We start from the raw sequence: 21297 nt of genomic DNA, 5'->3' as shown, positions 1-21297 counted from the left end.
AGATTTACATTCTAAGAAAATCAGCTGATCAGCAATCTATCCGTTGGTCTAACTGTCATGGCCATTATTCGTCATTAAACACTAGGTTTTATATCGGTATTGTTGTTTAAACATTTGGAAATACAGTAAAATGGTATCAATCCTGTGTCAAAGTGAAGTCTGATACAGCTGGTTTGGAATGTGTTAACAAATAAATATATAGTGTGAATGTGTTACTTTATTGTAACCTATTTGAGCTTGACTATGATGCTTGGTAGATGTAGGATGAATTGAGTTTAAATGGATAAAGTTCAGTGTTTGTTTACTCACGGTACGACTTAACTTTGTTTAAAATTTGGTATACTAGAGTCCCGATAGTCCGAAATGGTTGGGACTGAACCCATTTCGGATTAAGCAAAATGTTTGCTATAATGCTCATAATTATGAAATACACAACGTTTAAGTTGACACATTGGCCTACTACAACAATTCTATCTCGCCCGGCCGCTCGGACGCTACAGACTACTTCAACGAGGTACAACTAACTGTGGTCACACAACAAAACTAAAAACAACTGACAAAAAAAAAAAAAAATAATTTTCTGTTTTGAATTAAGCGGACTTATTGGATTACTGAAGTTCAGATTATTGGGACTCCACTGTACGTTATATATTCACTCAAGTTTTACCGTTAATTAGTGTTTTAGGCTAAATGTTATAGAACCTAAACACAATACCTGTTTTTCAGTGGTGGTGGACAAGTTGGTCGGGGTGACTAGGTCCCTGTCAAAGGCCTTAGGGAAGGCGTCTCCCTCCCTCGGCACACTACAGGAGCACAGACTTCCTGCATCCTCCTCCTCCTCATCCTCAGTCGAGGACCTGAAACATGACCAAGGATCTTGGTAAACCTGCATCAATGAGGCAAAAGTGTCTTCAGTGGTGGTTTCAACAACCACCACCCTTACATATTTCTTAGTAAAAAGTTCACGTTTGGTCATAGTAAGTTTATTTCAGATTTTGGATCCTGAAAACGTGTGTTCTTTTTACCAATTGTGAAGGAAAATGTCCATAACTTAACACTTTTAGAAAGTCGGCTATACAGACAAAATAATACATGAACAAAACAATCTAGGGTGATGAAAATCTCGATTTAACTATCCCATCCTAACTACGTAGGTCAAGCACTAATCAAAACTATGAATGCTTGTCTGGCTCTTAAGGTTAAAAGTATTTAAAAATGCAAACACCTAGGAACAACTTAGGCAATCTTTTTGACACATTAAATGTTTAAAATACCTTGATTATTACAGATTAATGATTGCAAGAGACAGCACCAACTAGTAATCATCACTACTTGCCTCTTGCTAATTGATCCCTTCCTAAACCATGCTGTTTTATTAGGCATTGCTTTCCGTTATTGATTAAGTGAAGTACAAATATAAGGTACATTCCTTTAAGTCGACAGTTAATGTTGTAGTAAGTAAAACTCACATGTTTCGCCTATTGATAATAGGTGAACATTTGAACTGTCAACGTAAAGGTATGTACCTTATATTTGTCTAATTAAACAGTTCAGGGGTTATATCATGAATTATAATAAGTGAATAACTTCTTGATCAGAATCGTACGTGTTATTAAATTACCTGAAAAAACATATACGTCTAATAACACTAGTAATAACCCTATAACACTTTCATATGTATTTACCGTCTTGTCAAGAGTATAAGTGTAAATATATTATTACTAGTGTTATTACACGTTTATATTTTTGTTTTTTTCTTAAAATAAGTGTAGTAATTAACTGATAAATTGTCCTTCAGAGATACCTGGTTCAATCTTGAGAATGGTTAATCCTCCTCAAGGTCTATTCTCCTTCCATGTCATTTATAATTTAGTTCATGATTATAACTATAACTACAGTTCCAAGCAAACATTCAACATTACGTTGGTAATAAGGGAAACTTATAAGTTATGACATGAAAAGTACAATGTCAAAGTACAATAAAATTATCTTGTCGGAATATGGTTCCAGGATTGAAATAGACCAAATTTCTGGATGAAATCATTTTCATCGAGAATTCAGGGAAACCTCTCACCTGATTTTCTTAACCATACATCCACATGAGTCACAAGTTTGTAGGATACCACCGTAAGAGGATCCATGGAGCGGAATGCGTCTAAGTGTCTCACCTGAGCTCAGGGAACGTCTCATCCTTGGCCAGTAGAGAGTCCTCCCTAGCGGAGGGCGAGTGGTGAGGATCGCCACTGTCTATCGAGTCTCCTTGGTTGATAGTCAACAGAGTGCCACTGCTGCCTTCTCCGTCAGTGGCGGGGGGAAACGGCTCCTTCAGATGGTACACCTCAGGCTTGGGCCAGTCAGGTCTGCAAGGTCATTGAAATTCCAATGTACAACTATTCAGCCAACCGAGAATAATACATCAATTTTATTCACAAAAAATCAGTGAAATAAGGACTGGAAAGTTATAACTTTTGAATAATCACCGCCAATAACTTATGGTCACACAATTTGCACTAATGTTCTATAAATTCTCTTCCAACATTGATTCGAAGTAAAAAATTTGTAACAGCAGTAAATAATGTCAATATTGCTGCGATTCCAGGGGATAGACACGGATTTTGCCGTGATGCAAGAGTATTTAAGTGTTTCATCATCAGACCGTGCTGTCAATAAGCCCGCCCCATTAAGATATCAAAGTACCGATACTGACGTTTTAACACAGATTTTTTGTAGCAGTACTTTTTCCAAGGACTGGTGATACAGAGAATTTTCTTCAGGTAACATCATATTCCATACCACTACTAAAGAAGCATCTTGAGCCAAAGAAAAAAGTTTCAGACATCTTGTGATAGCTTATTATAAAGATTTTGAAACCTTAAAGTCAATCCAAGTATATAAGTTCTCTAGATGTAAAACCTCACACTTACTAATAGTACCAATAGTACTTCTCTTTCTGTTCAATATCTTCTCTTCTTTCTGTTCTACCTTACTAGTAGTGATACATTACATTACTGCTCTGAAAATGGCCATCTGCAAAAGGGTCACATAACCCGTAGCATAATATGGTTCGCTCCAAAAACTACGTTACTAAAGTTACTCACCTAAACTGGTCGTGTGAGCCGACCCTCATGTGAGCGATGTCATGGTATATCGCTACATTGACAACGTACTCCATAGGGGCGATCACACCGTAGGACTCTGGTCCGTGCTCTATTACCAGCGGGTCCGAGACATTGGGGTCGAACATGACAGCATTGGAAGTCACTAGCAGCACTCCGCTCACAACTCCCTGTACAAGTAATGGATGACAGCTTTCGATTTTATTGTTGGATTATGTTTAAATTTAAGAAGTTGTAAAACAAATATCTAGAAAAAATAATGAAACCTGTTGCAATTGTAGTAATTAAAATTCCCAATCAAGCTTCTTCTCATCGAGAATATCTGGTTAAAGGGTAAATTTAGATATGATATTGCAGTTGATATTTCATTGCTATCCTACATGATTTCTTGTAGTAAGGAAGGGAGGTGGGCAAGCGATAGAAATTTTTTTGGCCCTAGGACGCTAGACACGAGCCCGGGATTGTTTTTCACATTACTGCATGCTAGACCTAGGGGTTGCGACATTATTACTTTGATAAAATCCATTGGTGACTTGGCAGGATTTGAACCTAGGACCTCAGGGACTGAAGTCCCACACACTAACCACTACACCAGCTCGCTCCCCAAGCGATAGAAATGGCATGTTTGTAAGAAATAACAAACAATTTAACCAAGATAAACTTTTAGCTGGTCAAGTATCACAGTTAGAATAAAAAAAGATTTTCAAAGATTTTTACATTTACAATACTATAATCCTCTTGTGTTATTGGGGTGACAATGAAAGTGAGGGGGTAACTACCCACCCTGCTAGGGTTAAAACCGCCAATGGACCATCATCGAAGGTTGGCTTATCATTACAACACCCTTGTTAGTTTGGTAACCTACTTTCTTGCTGGCTCATTCGAAAGTGATAAACAATTGTAGCCTTTGGCTTTTCTATCATTATTCACCTGTCCGTCAGTGATGTGGCGTACGTTGATCTTGAGGAAGCGTTGGTGAGAGGTGTCAGGGGTGGGAGACAGAGGGGTCCGCACTCTCTCTGCATGTCCAGGCTTGGGTGACGTCAGTCTCAGCTTCTCCAACATGTCTGCAACAAACAACATGGATAGTGAACATGGACGCTGAACATTGTGAAACATGGATGCCAAAGGAAAATCATTGCCGACAATATAAAAAAAAATTTCATGGTGGAATGGCCTCTGGATCGTCTGAATTAACTATATAGTGGTTTAAATTACCTTGTTACTGTCAAAACGATCCTTTGTAGTTAGTAGACTACAGCTGTTTCATGCTACGAATGGAGCACATCATCAGGTCAGAAGAATGTCAAGTAGTCTTCATATTCCTCGCAGTGGAGTTTGTCAAATTATTTAACTTATTAAATTACTAAACTTTTGACGAACTCCACTGCGAGGAATATGAAGACTACTTGACATTCTTCTGACCTGATGATGTGCTCCATTCGTAGCATGAAACAGCTGTAGTCTACTAACTACAAAGGATCGTTTTGACAGTAACAAGGTAATTTAAACCACTATATAGTTAAAAAAAATATAAATGTTTGAATAGAAATATTTTCCTATGGCGCATGTGATCACTTTGTCGACTATTAGGGTCGGTACACGGAAGCGATTCTGGTTCCCTTCTCCCGAGGCTTGAGAACTTTGACGACTGTAGTTGCAACCAAAAGGTTAATGCAGGTAGACAAGTAGTTATTACTCCTTCTTTTTCACAAGCAGAAACAACGTAAAAATTTAAAGTGAGCACGTTTGTCATTTTTATTCTTGAAAGTGATACAAAAGGTCAGCTCATAAAATGGATTTGATAACATGAAAAAAGAACATGAATCACAACTGAATCCAGCTCACTTGCATCAGAATTGCTTGTGCCAGGTGCAGCGCCTCCACTCAACATCTCTGCAGTCAAAACGCAGCCTTCCATATCAACAAACAACGAGTAAGGGGCCTTGTGCAGTGTTGACTTGTAGTCGTGTTGCGCTCACGTTACATCCCTAGCACGACTACATGTAAAACATCGCCTCAGGACCGATTTGACCAGTCTTGGGAGTAAGCGACCAAAGTTGCGTCTGTGTGTATCGGTACCAGGCCGATGTTCTAACAGCATGTCAAAGGTGGCATTACCCATTGTGATAATACAGTAGTTGTTACCCTTACTATTAGTAAGAGGTAAAGTCTACAGTGTGACACACTTAAGGCATTGATGTTGTGAGCTGTCAACAACGGCTCAAGGCATGAGTGCTGTATTGGCTCAAACATCGCTTTGTTTATATGTTCCAAGCACAGGCCTTTGAAGCAGGTAAAAGCAAGGTAAGAAGGATCACTAACCTTTAGAGAGGAAAACATCTCAGCATTTTTTCAGTTTATAGGAAAACCAGCCCACTACGTAATCCGCAGATTAAAGATATTGTAGGAAAATTTCCTTGATCAACTATCAATATTCAACTTGATCGGACTGATCTGAGAATTATTTTAAGAGCGATAATGTTTCTACGGTTCATAGCTTGTGTGGGATCTTGTGTGTTTTAACTCCATTTTTTTACATTATATGCGTAAGCCCTGGTATTTTACCACCAAAGATCAACACTACCCAGATAATTTGTGTTGTTATGTACAGATGTTACAGTGCTTCTACCTACAAGGTGAAGAACAAGAACTAAATACAAAGAGAACATATTTCCTCAATGAGTAGTGTGACAGTATGAAGCAGGGTTGCCACCCGTCCCGATTCTGTCGGGACTGTCCCGATTTTGGTTCCTTATGCCCGTATTTAAGCCTATGTTAATCCGGGGGGAGGGGGGCCATGTTCCAATTTTTCAGTGATCTGACCAAACTAATCCAGCACACTCAAACTACCACATGTCACATCACTATTTCTAAGCTAGATAAAACCATTTTTCGGTACCATTTTGTGTGTTTTTTAGCTTTGACAAGACTTGGATTACAAAAATTTTCAGAACAGTAATTCTTAACAAATCACAAATCACTTTGATTTCCACAGTGGTATACATTCAAACTAAGTGTATCCGTTCTGAGCCTACACTTTTAACCGCTAAGTGTACAGTAGTCACAGCCAGTCTGGGCGCGCGGCCGCGCTAGGGCGGGGGGTGTAGAGGGGAGTGTTTATTGCCCTTTTCCAAAAACATCTGGCCCTCACGGCTCTCTGGGGCTGTTCAGCGAGGCTGTGGGGGTGAGCGAGCCGTTACTCTCAGCACGGCTAGTACACAAGGGTCCGCGCGCCCAGACTAGCTGCGACTACTGTAACTATTGCATGATGCAAAAACATTGTGTTTCAAAAACAGTTACTCCTGTAACCTCTAAAGGCAATGCCCAAAAGTGTTTTCACTCAGAGAAAATACCACCACACCACTGTTGAATTTTTAACAATTACACAATATGTTATTTTATTCATTCATTTTCAGTAACAGCATTACTAAGGAAAATGTTGGATCTTGATTGTCCAATAGACAAAAACCTGACAATGAAATTTAAAAATAGGTAGTAAAAAGTAAATGTTAAAGTAATTTTAAATGCATTTTTCGATGCTTACGTTTGAGAATCTTGACGGACAATAAAGATCTTTTCTTGCAGTCATCCATGAGTAAAACAAAGAGGGTCTAATTGAACACAGCTAATTTAACAAAATCAGCTGAATACACAATAAGGGTCACCAATCAAAAGAGGTAATGTACCGAACAGTTACTAACTAGTCTATTTCACTGTAACCAATTGCTACATTAAGTTTCAAACAGTTGCAGAGCAATCGTCAAACTGACGTTGAAACACACTTGTGCAAAACAAACATTGCGTGAACTAGGCTGTGAAAGATTCAAATGTAGTTTTTAGTAGACAAAATTCATAATCTTCCATAGAAAATGTTTTACAGTATGAGTATGTTTTGTTATTGATTGGAATCAAAAGGAAAACTTTATTCTAAGAACTATTTTAAGTGGATTTTCTACATGGAAAATATATCATCGATTGCATGATACATCTGAAGAAAATGTGGTTAAAATAAAGTTTGACAGTTAGGAATGAGATTTTTATCGCGTAATGTACTTCTTGTCGAACGTAACTTCACATTATCTACAGTGGTTTTAGGTCACGAGAAGCTAATGAGTCAGTAGAGACGGATAAAGAAACGAGACATTGCATTAACTGTTTTAAACATACCAAATGAACAGTCTACACAAATAACTATTTACAATGTTTGACGATAGCCTATTGTGATCTAATTTTTAAAAGTGAAGTAAGATTAAAATGTATTTTATGTATAAAATGTTTGAATTTAATCTTTTTCTAAGTTTAAATTATATATTTTGGAATGTGAGGTAGATATAGACTAATCTTCAGCGAAAGTTGATTTGAAAATGAATAGTTAATATTTTTGAATATGTATTTGAACGAATAGTTAATTTATAATATTTTTATACAAAATGAGCCAAATATGTTAGTTTTTGGTGGTAACATATTTTATTGTTTTAGGATGCGCAAATCAAACGTATTTAACTTCGTAGCTCCATAGAAATAATTAAAGCAATTACAAATATTCCAGCAAAATAATTCTTTTATATTCGTGATCTGCTCGTTATTCCGGTTAATTTGCGTATCCACATGAAGTGTTTTCGTAAAAAAGGTTTTTTGGTAGTTTTTCGGGGTTATGTCGTTTTCCGTAAGAAAAGAACGTCATTTTTGGAATCAGCATTGAATTTAGAGTAGAATGAAAACTAATTTTAAAAATCTTGTGCAAATACTTAAGTGCATATTACCAAATTTTCTAAATAGGACTACCGTATAGTTTAAAATTAGTGAGAAAAGTGAGAAAATTAGTTCTCACTTACGACAAATTTCTTAATTTTTTCGATTACATTTATGAGTAAAACCATATGTAAATAGGTAATGCCAACTCATAATAAAAAATATTTGGCAACATCTTTAAGCTAAATCTGACACTGAAGAAGTCCCATTTATTCTCAAAACAACTACTGGCTTTTTATTAACCATTTAACAGAAACAAAAAACACTGAAAATCATTTATGGATGACAGATATTGAAAACCCTTCACAATTAAATATACAAAACACCAACAATTTCAATTGGACATGCTAACCGCGCTGTTGAAGCGGCCTGCTCAGTATGCACATATGCACACATGTTAATACTAAATGGCCCCATTCGCTGAGAGCCCTTGTTGCGGATGGCTCTACTAGTGGATTACAATTCTATTCATGTTTTTGAAAGCAGTTTTGCGCCATTGCGACCCTAACGAGTTCTGCGACCCTAATTTGAAACTGTGTGAACAGGTCGTGTACAAAGGTAACATTTTAATATGCTAATATGAAATTAGTTTGTTTTATTAGTACAAGTAAGATATGCCTAATAGTCAACTTCAACCTTTGCAGAATTAGGTACAGTATATATTCTAAGCTTAGTTAAAGCATTTAATCGTATATTATTTAAACATAGGTGTACGGATCAATTAATAAAATACCATTTACCTACGACCATTTTTTTAAAGTAGCCGTTTCAGTTCAGTTCTTAGAATTGAAAAGTTTCACATAAACAGCATTGTTTACTTTCATAACAGCATAGTTTTACTCATAACAACACGGGTAACGGACCAATGAGGTTCAAGGATTTATAGAGAAGAATTAAAATTGTAATGATTTGAACTTCAACTATCAGCTGTTCAGGCCAATTTAATTGTTGAGTGGTGCAATTAGTGTTTGGTTCAATGTTTCGTTGCATCACTGTCAGTGGCAATGAAAGGTTATAAACAAAAACATAACCTCTCTTAGAAATTATGAGTGGCGATTTTTAGTAAATGAAACTTAGGTAAAGTAGTACGCAACTCACGTAAGTAGTGTTCACGACACTCGTAGAAGATTTTAAGATTCGTACAGATTTTAAGATTCGTACATTATATTTTCTACTCGTGTCGTTAACACTATCCTTAGGCCTACACAATCATTGCGTAAAGTACTATTACAGAACATCATCAAACAATTTTCCCCTAAGGAACATGGAGACAAAATACTTTGTTTTGCATTTTTGGCAGTCGTTTGTATGTGTAAGCTAATTTGAACAGTGAGAAAATGATTCCAAAATCTTTCGGAATAAAAAAAAATAGAGAAATATTATCACGCCGAACCATATTCTGTAGTGAAAATGAGTGAACGATAAGTATTGCATGGATGACATTTTATGGGGTACAACCCCACCACTCTTCCCATATAGTATGGTTAAGCCAGTTCTAAATCAAGTCTATAATTTGGTTAAGATGTTTTGTCCCAATTTCATCAAAATCCAAGAATTTATAAAGTATTGTACTCTTGTGTTCCTTACACAAATGTACAATATCCTGCTCCAAGGTTTTACCGACAGACTACAGTAATAGACACAAATACTTCTTTACAATAAAATTGGCTAATACTACTTACAGCTTGCCCATGCTTGCGTAGTATCATAGATGCTTGTAAATGAAAATATTTCTGGCAGTTGAACACCCCACGACATTGTACTGACACTAACATAGTGTGACTAAGACAGTCTTGTGATAAGCTATCAGTCACACCAGTTGACAGATATACACACTACCTGTCTCAGGTCTACCAACTACTACAAGTGGAAACAGGCTTGAAACTGTTCTAATTGACCAACAGTTGTAGTTGAAAATGCTAAGTGAATGTTAAGTTAAACAAGCACTTTTACATGTAGTGAGTATTTTGGGATCTGTATGTCTAATATAGCTGGGTAAATGAGTTGTTATAGTGCTTGGCCTAGCACTGATAATTTGAGTTCAAAACATTGCTGACTTGATCCTAACAAGATTTTGATGGCTCAAATTGAGCTAACCTATTACCTTGAACATTGAGCTTTTAATAATCGGACCAGTCTAAAGAAACATATAAAGCTATACATGGCACCTTACTTTATTCTATATTCATTTTTCAATTTAACTAGTTTTAAAAGATAATATACAGTATGTGTTATATTATGTCTATCTTTGTGTTTGTTTTAGGCGGATGCATACATTACTGACCCAACTGCACTAACATTTTGAACGAAGGGCATAAACCCAGTTATCATGTAAGCGCATCTTTTTAATATTCTTGGGCCCTTGAATGCCAAAAGATTCATAATAGAAATATTTCCAGTGAATACTAAGAAGTTTGTATAAATTAACTCTATTTACTCACTTTATAGTTTGATAACAATTTATTGATTTGAAATTTACACACAGCTTATTGAAATAAACCAATAAAGATCTTGATTTTACCTAGATAAGCTGTATTACTGTGTATTAATTTTACTTTTGAATAAACGATGGTTGGGGTGTACCTGTTTAGTTTTTACTGTAGATTTTAAACAATTCAATTATTTATTTTTATTAGTTAATAGATTTATACATGCAGATTCTATTATTCTAATATTTTCAAACAACATATTGATATAATAAAACTACACCTAAAATACACTCTTTAAATACAAGAACCTTCCGACTTCCACAAATCGATCCCAAAAACCCCACTTAAAAAAGGCAAGCTTAAAAAACAACACCACTGCATAAAATGTCTCTCCACTAAATGAGTGCTATTCCGCAAATACATAAAACAAGAGTTTTAAACAAAGCGTTTAGCTAACGCAACCCTCACTTGTTTTGGCATCCATAAAAAAAGTACTTGCGGAAAAGCCGTAAACAGTGTTGTTAAACGGGAGCTGCCACAAAGCGGAAATTAATTAAGGCGAGCGATTGCGTAAGCACGGTGTTAAATTTACTACTAGTGACATTGCAGTATAAAAACTAGTTTACCTTGTGAAAATATTGTTTATGAATTTGACTTTTTAGCGAACAAGAATAAGTATTTCCTCCAAAATTTAGATTTAGATATTCATTTTTATATATTTTTCCAAATGAAATATCCACATCATGAAATATTTTTAAATTAACCCCACCACTTTGTAGCTCTGTTTAGAGTTGGACATAGAGACTCAACTCACATTATCATAAAGTAGTCATTCCATATTACTGATTTTGCCTATAAATAAAAGAAATAGTACAATTGAGACACCCACAGAATGTAATTTTGTAAAATACCACTTTTCTTTCTGAAACCAAATTTGCTAAACGGAAGGATCAATAATTTATTGTAAATAACCGTAAGTTATTTTCCCCGTATCGACTTAAATACCCAAAGCAAATTTTACTATTCTGATTACAAATCCTAAACAAATTTGTTTAATCCTTCACATAATTTAAACCAGTACATAAGATTCACCAGGTGTTTTAAAAATTACAAAATAATCTTCACAATCTTCTGAACCCTAAGAGGCGATAGGACCCCAAATAGCAACAAAAATTAAAAACTTAAAAATTGATTTGAAATTTAACTTTCCAAAACTTGTCAACCTTGATAAAACTATTGCAACCCCCTGAGAAGTACTCAAAGTACATTTTCCTGAGAAAACACGGGGTAACTTCATCCTTTTATAACACTCTGGCATGAAGTTGACCTGAATAATATCTGAATGAAAGACTTGCCTCCCTCACCCCCTAGACGAGCTCACACCCTGGGGGACAATTACAACACCTCACCTACCCTGTCACTGCTGTATCTGTCGTCTGCCTTCTGATGTTCTGATCTGATAGGGATTCGTGTGAAGATGATTTGCAAGCGTGATTATTATGATAAAGTAAGAGTAATTTAAAATTTTTAAGAGGGCTGTAATCTATATATATATATATATAAATTTTGACATAATGGCCGAGTAGTTAAAGGCCACACCAAAGATTGAAGGTTCAAATCCCAGCTTCGAGTGAAAGAAATTGTTGTGTTTGGGACCAAACACTTTTTTTAGTTTAGGATGTGTCGGGGATTGAACCCATCCCTCTCGCACCGAAGTATGAGACGCTAACCACTTGGCTAGCAACACATGTGTAAAACTTTAATGAATAGCGTTTGTTGCTTCTGGAGAACCTAAAATAATCAATTACACCAATCCAGGACCTAGATCATACCACAATGAGTAATAAGTACAAGTACAATGAGTAAGTAGTAATAGCTGCGTACTATTAGTGCACATTGACTTTTAAATACTGAAGTGAACATCCCATCTATATGAACTAGTTGCTGCAAATTTTCAATTAAAAACAAACATATTTGAATAAGCCAGAGTGCGCTTGAGTCTAAATTATATTTTAATGTTTTGCATTTTTGTTTATTGAGAGAAGTAGATGTGATATAAAAGACAACAAGTCATCTTACCAGTTTTCCTTGGCTGTAAAGTCTTCATATTACACAAAAATATGTAATTTATATCAGCGCAATCTGTCAGTTGCTTCATTTAACCACGCCAATTTTTATTTTAAAACTGGCAAAAACTTTAATATGGGGATCCATGAAATATCTGTTTCTATTAATATTCAAAGGTACTTGTGGGAAGCTAAGCAGACAATTTTTTTCAAAACTTCCCTCTAAAAAATTTAGTAAAAAGATTTCATAAATTAAACTCAACAGAAGTTAATAACTTTTGTACAGTTAGAAAACAAATCTTGTCAGTGTTGACGACACTAACTCACGAGACTTAAATTTACAGCTGCGATAAATTTTATAGGGAACTGTACCTGGCTTAGTTTGTTGTGACGAAGCGAATATTGCAGCTTTTACAGTAAATAACAATGAAGCGCTAAGTGAATAAAACCTTCAGTAGCACAGCTATGTGTTTTACTTTATTATACTCCAATGAATCAATGTCAGTATTACAACTTGAACAAAATAAAAATGTTAAAGGACATATAAAAAAGGTATGAGAACGTTTTAGGAAAATCAAAAACTGTGAACTTGACTGTATTATCCTTTGCATGATTTTTCAGGAATTAAATTTTCAACAAAACACTCTTGAGTGTTTTCCAAAAATCACACTCTTTCACCTTCAAAAATCGCCCTACTTCTAAAATTTGTAAAATTTCTCAAATTGTTACGGGTTTTTTATTGAACAAGCATGACAGCTACTCACACCATTGAAAAATGCTACAGAAAATGCTAATACAAGCAACAGTATCAATCAAAATTTATCCAAAACCTTATTAAAAGATTAACAGGGACATTTACACCAACTGTCTAAACTCAAAGCTTAGCTAGTGAGTTAACACACACAATGGAGTTGAGCTTGAATTAATTTCCTGTTAATGAGACGCTTAACTCAAACTCTACAACTCTACACTGTTGTTATTCCCAGGTACGGACTTGGCAAGTGTTGGTGTTAAAAGTTTGCCCTCGTATGTGCACTAATTCTCCACACTCACGGAAGTTAAGTGTATGAGCGTGCTAATGTTATATTGAGATCAAAACATTAGTTTTTATGTTGTCACTCATTTGTATGAAATTGTTAATGGTGTTTTAAGAAGTATTTTATTAAAACATTAAAATTTAGATCAAAAGTATTTTAAAATTTTTTTTGTGATTTTACAAAATATATTTTGGTGAAGGGTTTGCCATACATGCAGCAGTTATCCAGGAGGGTCACCAGTTGTCATAAAAATGTTCGATGTCCCAAAAAAGTTCTCAGGAAAGTTAATTCTTCCAATTCCAATAAATTTGTTTAATTGACGTTTTATGTTTATATTGAAATTATAACTGTATACAACAATAGAGTTTTTGATTGTAGAAAACTGCAAGAGTGAGCCATTGTAAAAAAACTTAACTTAGCTGGTCCAAATAGATCGGATGTCTACTTGAGTACCAGTCAATGGTTCCTCGCACATGCTTTTGAGGTGAATTAGGATATGAAGAGGCTTTTAACCTAAAACAAATTCTCAATGGATTTTTATGGAGATTTCTGAAAGACAAACACTTTTCTTATCAATGAAACTTTGTTCTCACATTGCAACAGCCTCTGTATCAATGCAATAAAAAAGATTAACGTACCGTACCTTAAACTTAAAAATTTTTTAAACATTTTTCATACTTGAAAAGTATGCAGAAAATCAACAAATAGTTAGCGTTATTCACAAGCTCACAGTTGCAACAGTGAGAGCAACATATATTGATTTGTAACCAAGGCCGCAGTTTAAAGGCAGGCTAACGAGTCCCTGGGCTATACGACTTGATGCTTTGTTTTATGTGGCAGTGTTGCCAAAACGTGGACTCAAGAGGCTCTTCAACTTGAGAGGTGCGTGCGGTTGGCAGCATTGATTGGCTAAAGACTGACCCAGCATTTTTATTATAATTTCAAGTGGCTTTAGAGATTAAAAATGTGCCAACACTGCAAACTTTAGATTAGGACCATAATCTTTTAACTAAGACTATAATCTTTTAACTACTGTATCACTGTAGAATGAAAAAGTAGGGATTGCCTATGCTCAATTTACTGATAGTGATCTTAACCGATCTCGGATTTTCTGTTGCATGAATTAAACCTAGCAAGACGATAAAGAAATATTAAGGCTAGTTAATCAAATTTTAATTTGCAGCATGATAGAAGTTTGTAGTAGAATTTTAAACATTGGGTGTTATATTTTATTAGTTTGTGGCATTAATCAATTGACTTTGAATGAAAATCAACCTAAAACATTCGATGTAGTACAAACAGATAATCTTTTTTCTCAAGACCGAATAGTGTTACAGTGAAGAAACAATTTAAAGAGTATTCCCTCAAATTTGCAGCTTGAGCCAATATAAACAATAATGCGTTCTTTCACTGTATGTCCTTCTTGATCTCCTCACATTAGGTCATAATGTCAAACAGGTGAACTATAGTAAAAGCATCAAAGATATAATCTAGGAATGTGGCACAAAAACACTTCAGTTGGGTCTTTGACAGAAGGCAGAAAGTGGCAGATCTTACACCCCCATAGAAGTTATGTTGCATTGGGTGGAATGGTGAGGGGGTGGGGTGGACATCCAACACAGGTGTTTGGGTTCTTGCAAATTTTTACTGAAGCATGTCGACCTTTTATTTGTGTTTCATAGCTTTATATTTTTATTCAATTTAATCATTAGGCCTATATATTTTCAAAGAGCGTTTAACTTCATATTAACTGATTAAATGTGTTTGAAAACATATATTTTATTATGAATAATCCTGAAAAGGGGACTCCATTAAAACCCATAAGAAAATTTAACATAACCCAATTGAAAACACTAACATGATTCCCTTATACCCCTTTATGGAATTTCACCAATTGTTCACAAAATTTAGCTGGCTTTAGGAGAAGTTCCCCCACTACTTATTTATTTAATACATATATTGCAGCTGATTGAAGTTTTGACAACAGCTGTTGAGCTATTGTTTGAAATATAGAAGTGAAGGAGATATACTACCACCTGAGTTTTATAAACAAAGTATAATCCTCACAAAATTATCTTCCCAGAATAATACTTCATTTCGCACTATAACTTATCATTGAACATAATACTCATGGTATAGAGCCGGCAATATATAACGGCCAGCCAATAGTCGTGAACTGGGTCAGTGGGGGGAGGGGGGGACGTCAGAATGTAACGTTAACCACCCTGACGGAGACAAATGATGCTCAGGGTACAAGTACAGCTTAATGGATACAAAATGTATGCAACTTTTTGCGCATTGCAACAGAAACAACTAGGGTGGTTATTAATAGGTGAATTTTCCCAGGGGAAGAAGCTATAACCGTAGAAGTCATGGAGAGACCTGGGAAAGATTTACTATTTCATTTCGATGTCCCAAGAGTCTAAAGCACTTCCGTTCAAATTTATACATGGTGTCCGTGACCACAAAGAGTAATTTTGGCCTTATTTTGGTCGAATTTTTTCCACATTTTCCGGCGAATTTAGCTTGCCATTCAAGCAGTCAGGAAAATGGTGCCCAGCAACCTATACTCTCCATTCGACAAAAAAAAAATAACTTTTTGATTTTTGATTTTTTTTTTTTTTGGGTCCTTGTAGGTTGCCATTTTTGAGCAGTCGGCAAAATGGCGGGCGGCGACCTATACTCGCCATTCGACCGCAAAGGGTTACATTCGGCATTAATATGTAGAGCTGGATAAAATTGATTGATTTTGCAAACCAGCAGGTTCGGGTAATATGAACAATGTGTTAATGAGGTTTTCAAACCTTTAAAATATTTGTTTTTTAACATTTTTACCCTTATGGAGGAAATGCCCCCAATTTTTACTGCAGCAATTTAGTAAAACAAAAAATTGTATATTGAAGCATTGTTGTACGATTAAAAGTTACAGAGAAAATTTCAAAGAAACTATACATTTAAAATGACTATGTTATTCTTGTGGAGAAAAACTAAACTCTTCTAGTTAGCTCGTATATGGATATATTTTAATTACATTTTTAAGGTTGTCCCAGGGCTAAGCCCTAAAAGTTATCACAAAATTGATGGTGTATAAACCTATTCCATGAAATTCTACATGTATGTATCAAGTTTCGTGGCCATCGGTCCAGCGGTGTCTGAGTTTATGACTGTCAAATATATATACAAATATACAACCCAACATCCTCTTTTCTCTCTCGTACTAATAAGATATTTTAATCAAATTTATTTATTTTATCCTATCCTATTGACATTGGATCTCAAAAACACTTTTTATCTCTCCGTTGCAGCAAACCTAAGTCTTTTTAAACATAATGTACATTGGGAATAAATAAATTATCTATTGTAATATTTTTAGTAAAAATCCAACCGGACAGATTAAAATTTGCTTAGTCTGCAGGTTTGCGGCGGTTGGGTTATTTTTAAAATTTTTTGTTACGAGGAACAACTAATACATTGTTGGGTTTAGAGTGTATTTCAAAGTTAAATTTCTTTATACTGACATTACCACAAATCCTCCCCAACCCTCACTGAGCAGGACTTGGCTGTATAAACTAAAGCTCAATAGAAAGGGCATATATAACAATACTGTTGAAATAAATGTACTGTACCATATAATAAAAAAAAGCTCATAGTTTGATACAATAATTAAGTTATTGATTATCGATTTTAAAAATTATTCTAAGCAATAGCGAATAATAAAAATAAAATAAAATATTTTACATTTCATTAGGCTGATTTCAAAGCAGTTAACTAAAATGCAACGACTAAATAGCTTATTTTCTATAACAGAGGTAAATACCCTACAAATATAATTACAAGTTTCGCTGGTATCTTATCATCAAGCACTAAGAAATAAACTTTAGAAAAAGCGATTACTTCACTAATTACAAAAGAGACTAATTGCTTTTTACCGCAAAGCCAATTAACCTATTTTTACGTTTGGAGCAAACTAGGTTGAAATATAAATCTGATTTATTAAGAGAATACTTTTACAGTTTGTTGTCAAACTACCTTCATTATTAAAATGAAGTGGTGGTTTTCAGTACTATCTAGAACAGAATGTAATCAGTTCTCTTTATGCACATTGTGGCTCTGTCTTTTTGTTGAGTCTTTGGTGAGTTATACTGAGTTATTATGCTATTGTACTGGTAAGTTATTATAACTAATGGTACCTACTATTGCAACTGGAACTTCTAAAATCGTTCAAATTTTTTGTAAGAATTATTATGTATTACTAGCTGCTGTACTCGTGCTTTGCAACGGGGAATAGTGACTGCACTCTATTATTAAAGCTTGTATCTTTTCCCATGGAACATCATACAACCATGTATTCATTGATAGAATCCAAATTGTTGGTTTATTTGAAACAGCTGTAAATATTGTTTGATTTTTTTTTAATGAATACCCATAATGTAAACATGGGATACTTTAGAGCCACTGGGGCAGAGCTCCAAGGCAGTTTAAGAAGGGGAATGGTATAGAAACCTTTTTGGGGGTGTATAGAATAACTTCCCAAAAATTCATCAAGATCGGATGGCCAGTTTAGTAACACATAAAGGACAAACAAACATAGGACAGACAACAACCGACAAACGGCATAAATTGGATTTTAAATAAATATATAGATGAACAAAATCCACAACAATTCAATATACAGTGATAATTCTTTAACAACAAGGCAATGGTGAGTTTAAGGCATATAAGGGGAAGGATAATCAGAATGAACAATATAACTATGACAAAGATAATGATTTTGTAAAATAAAAACTATTAGCAAACTGATATTTATATTCTATGGGGAAAATCGCATGTGCAATAGCTTTTTATAACTGAATGTTTTTTTGTACTGGTTGTTTGTTCAGATCTGTTCAGAGTTAAAAGAACCATAACATACAAAATCTTTATAAAAATCTTTGAAGCCGATTTTGTACAAAATAAATTTTTTCTGTCATTTTATGGAAAAACCAACATAAAAAATCACTTTAAAAAAATAAAAAAAAAAACGCCTGGAGATACCATATTGGTACTCTCATACCAAATTTCATATAACTCGGACCACAGGTGTAAACTGTTTCTCTGTACCTACATTACAAACATTCACAGGCTTCAAAAACACTTTTTGGGTTCAGGGGGACCAACAAATTTTTAAATAATACTTTCTGCATATAGTATGTGTAGGGGGGAAAGCTAAAGTGGTTAGTGGCATCAATTAATCATTTAATACTTAATACTTTTCTTTGAAATGGCGACCATACAAAGTAGGTATTTTAAGACAAGTAGGAATGGAGATGAGTGTAGAATGAGTGGCACGATCGCCGACATATTCCTTAGACACAGCTGTTAATTAATAGCCCATACAGCTAATGGAGACCAAGGGACCTACAGTTTATAGTGGAATCCGAACCACTTTTTTTCCCTTGGTATATACGAATTGGTCTAATTATCAGGATAGCACTGCGGATAGTCGTAGTACTCATCCGTGCGGACGTTAATCCACACCAGGGAGTATCGCATCCACAGTGCATGCCTATGAATATCCACAATTCGCCCAACTACCTGGGCCCCTGGCCACTTTGTGGAACATAACAAGCAAGGCATGGGATGAGCTGGTACGGTAAAGGGATGAACCTACTGATAAAGTGGTGACAATTAGGGTATGAACCCACAACATTACTACCATGAACTCATAGCCCATTGCACTATCAACTGATATTTATAAATTGTGCTCAATTTTAAGTAACAATAAAATTTTCATCTCCAGATTAGATGCACTTACCATGTGATCCAAATCTGATAAACAGGATGTATAAGTATGACTTTTACCTAACACTAAACCGTTAGCGGTGTAGTTTGGTTCAGACATCATGTGGGAACCACTATAGTCTGACTTAAATGTGCTAGTGCTAGTGCAACAATTACGTTGTTTCACTATAGTGCATTCATGTTTACAAAACTTTCACAAGGACTTTTAACAAAGTGTTATTACAAAATAATTAAAAAAGATAATTTCAACTCACCCATTTCCTCATCGCACACTTCACTCTTGTCATCTTTCTCTTTGTCATCGCCCTTGTCCGACTCCGGGTTGTCCTGTTTGTTCTCCTTATCCTCGGAGTCCTGGTCGCGTCGCCGCTTGTCCGGAACCCGGATGACTTGTCCTGGGAACACAGTCCGGGACGGCAACCGGTTCAGGATGGCCAACTCGGAGGGCGTGATGTCAAAATGGGCCGCAACCGATGCCAAGGTGTCATTTGGCTCGACCTGCAAACAAAGTTGAGTTTTACTTTTGTGATAAAAAAAAGGTTTGATTTTGGAAATTATATCGTACATGGTCATAATTTTAGATATGCTTATAACAACAGGGAAGTAAGGTACAGTATAGAGGAAACTTGCTTATGAGACAATGGTGTTTTTGATCACTAATTTATTGTGTCGGAAATATACTTATGACAAACAAGGAGTGTCCAAGCCAAGAGTAGAGCACTGTGCGGACACAGGAGACATGGTTTTCCTCCACCGTGAGCATTGTAGTACATGGGGTTAGAGGATAGTGTTGGGCTTTTTGCTAGACACTAGCAACTAGTGCGTGGTGTGGCTAGTGGTGTCTAGCGGCTAGTGCTAGACACCACTCAAGTGTACCATTGCATTTTTCCTCACCTTACTTCTCTGTGGTATATTCCAAATTTAGCTGGATAGCTGAGTAATTATACTCGTCTGACAATAAAAGGATGAAGGTTTGATCCTGAGGTCTACAGTTCTAAGCTGGACCAAGCTCACTCACTGTCCTTTTTCATTGGGCTTTAAAGAAATAGTAATAGCTGAAGGAACAGCTGATCAGTCAGTAACAAAGCATAGGTCATCCATCTTTCTGTCACTTATCCTGCATCAATTCAACTCAAATGGATCTTATTAATAGTAAACATTGAAACCAAATAATTTCTCAAAAACTATTTTTTACCACCCTAAAAGTAACAAAAATATTTACATTTGGTACACAAGGACTGCACTGTTGTAAATTGTATTAAGAACAAAAATAAACCAGAAAAAACGGATATGCAAAGAAAAATATAAAAATAAACTGATATTGCATTAGAGATCTTGTGTTTTTTTATTTGTTTTTGGCTTTGATAGTGATATGTTTGTGTTTAAAAATCTATTTATAATTTATTCATAGCATAAATCAGGTTTGTATATAAATTAAATCAATTAATTATATACATAATAAAGTATCAAACTAACACAAAGTAGTATTAAAATCAAGGTTTTGTCTGTTTTCTAAACAAAAATTGAAAATAATTTCATAAATTTGCTAGCTGTCCAAACAGAAAATAAAATACGTAAAAATATTTTGTACAAAAAATATTAAAAAATATCCAAATAAATGCAATACACACAGTCTTTGTATTACACTTGGTAAAAAAGCTGAAATTATAAAAAAATAAAACTAAACACGAAGAAACATTTAGCAGTGCTTGCACTTTGTCAAATAACCTTGCATCCCCCCTTCCTATCTGCACCCCCACGCATTAGGAAATGACTGCCTCGGATCAAAATGCTCTCAACTGTTGTCACTTCTTAGTGCTCTGGAGTTGAAACGCAAGAGTAGAACAAAATAAAATAAATATAAAACAGTTTATTTCAGCATATACAGGGTGTTTCAGAATTCGTGTCGGATATTTTAGGGTATTGTTCCTGGGTAAGAAACAAATACAAATATCATATTTAGATTGACCGGAAGTCCTTAGTTACTCACACAGCCGCCATTTTGTTTTTTCGCTTATTAATTGTTTTCTACAAAAATGGTAAGAGATACGAAATTGTAACCTTGCAAAAACATTTATGATAACTAGACAAAGCTACAAAAAAATTATGAACA

The 21297-nt window shown here is 35.1% G+C and overlaps 1 protein-coding gene across 7 annotated transcripts in view; it reads right to left on the bottom strand.

The window, feature by feature from the left end:
• The window catches only part of LOC128993297 (TLD domain-containing protein 2-like), a 456668-nt gene that overhangs the window by 86325 nt on the left and 349046 nt on the right, over nt 1-21297 (bottom strand). For all 7 annotated transcript variants that reach the window (XM_054417094.1, XM_054417091.1, XM_054417095.1 and 4 more), the window contains 5 exons: nt 19439-19682; nt 4047-4183; nt 3099-3286; nt 2169-2360; nt 716-857 (listed from right to left, as the gene is read on the bottom strand). In XM_054417094.1, the coding sequence (XP_054273069.1) occupies nt 716-857; nt 2169-2360; nt 3099-3286; nt 4047-4183; nt 19439-19682 (903 nt within the window). The remainder of the gene's footprint in view (nt 1-715; nt 858-2168; nt 2361-3098; nt 3287-4046; nt 4184-19438; nt 19683-21297) is intronic.

This window comes from Macrosteles quadrilineatus, unplaced genomic scaffold (genome assembly GCF_028750875.1).
Source record: "Macrosteles quadrilineatus isolate MER2022 unplaced genomic scaffold, UCM_ALF_1.0 Scaffold_4__1_contigs__length_99947679, whole genome shotgun sequence".
In the NCBI taxonomy this organism is placed as follows: Eukaryota; Metazoa; Arthropoda; class Insecta; order Hemiptera; family Cicadellidae; genus Macrosteles; species Macrosteles quadrilineatus.
The sequence above is the reverse complement of the archived record's forward strand: the minus strand, read 5'-3'. Positions and strand labels throughout refer to the sequence as shown.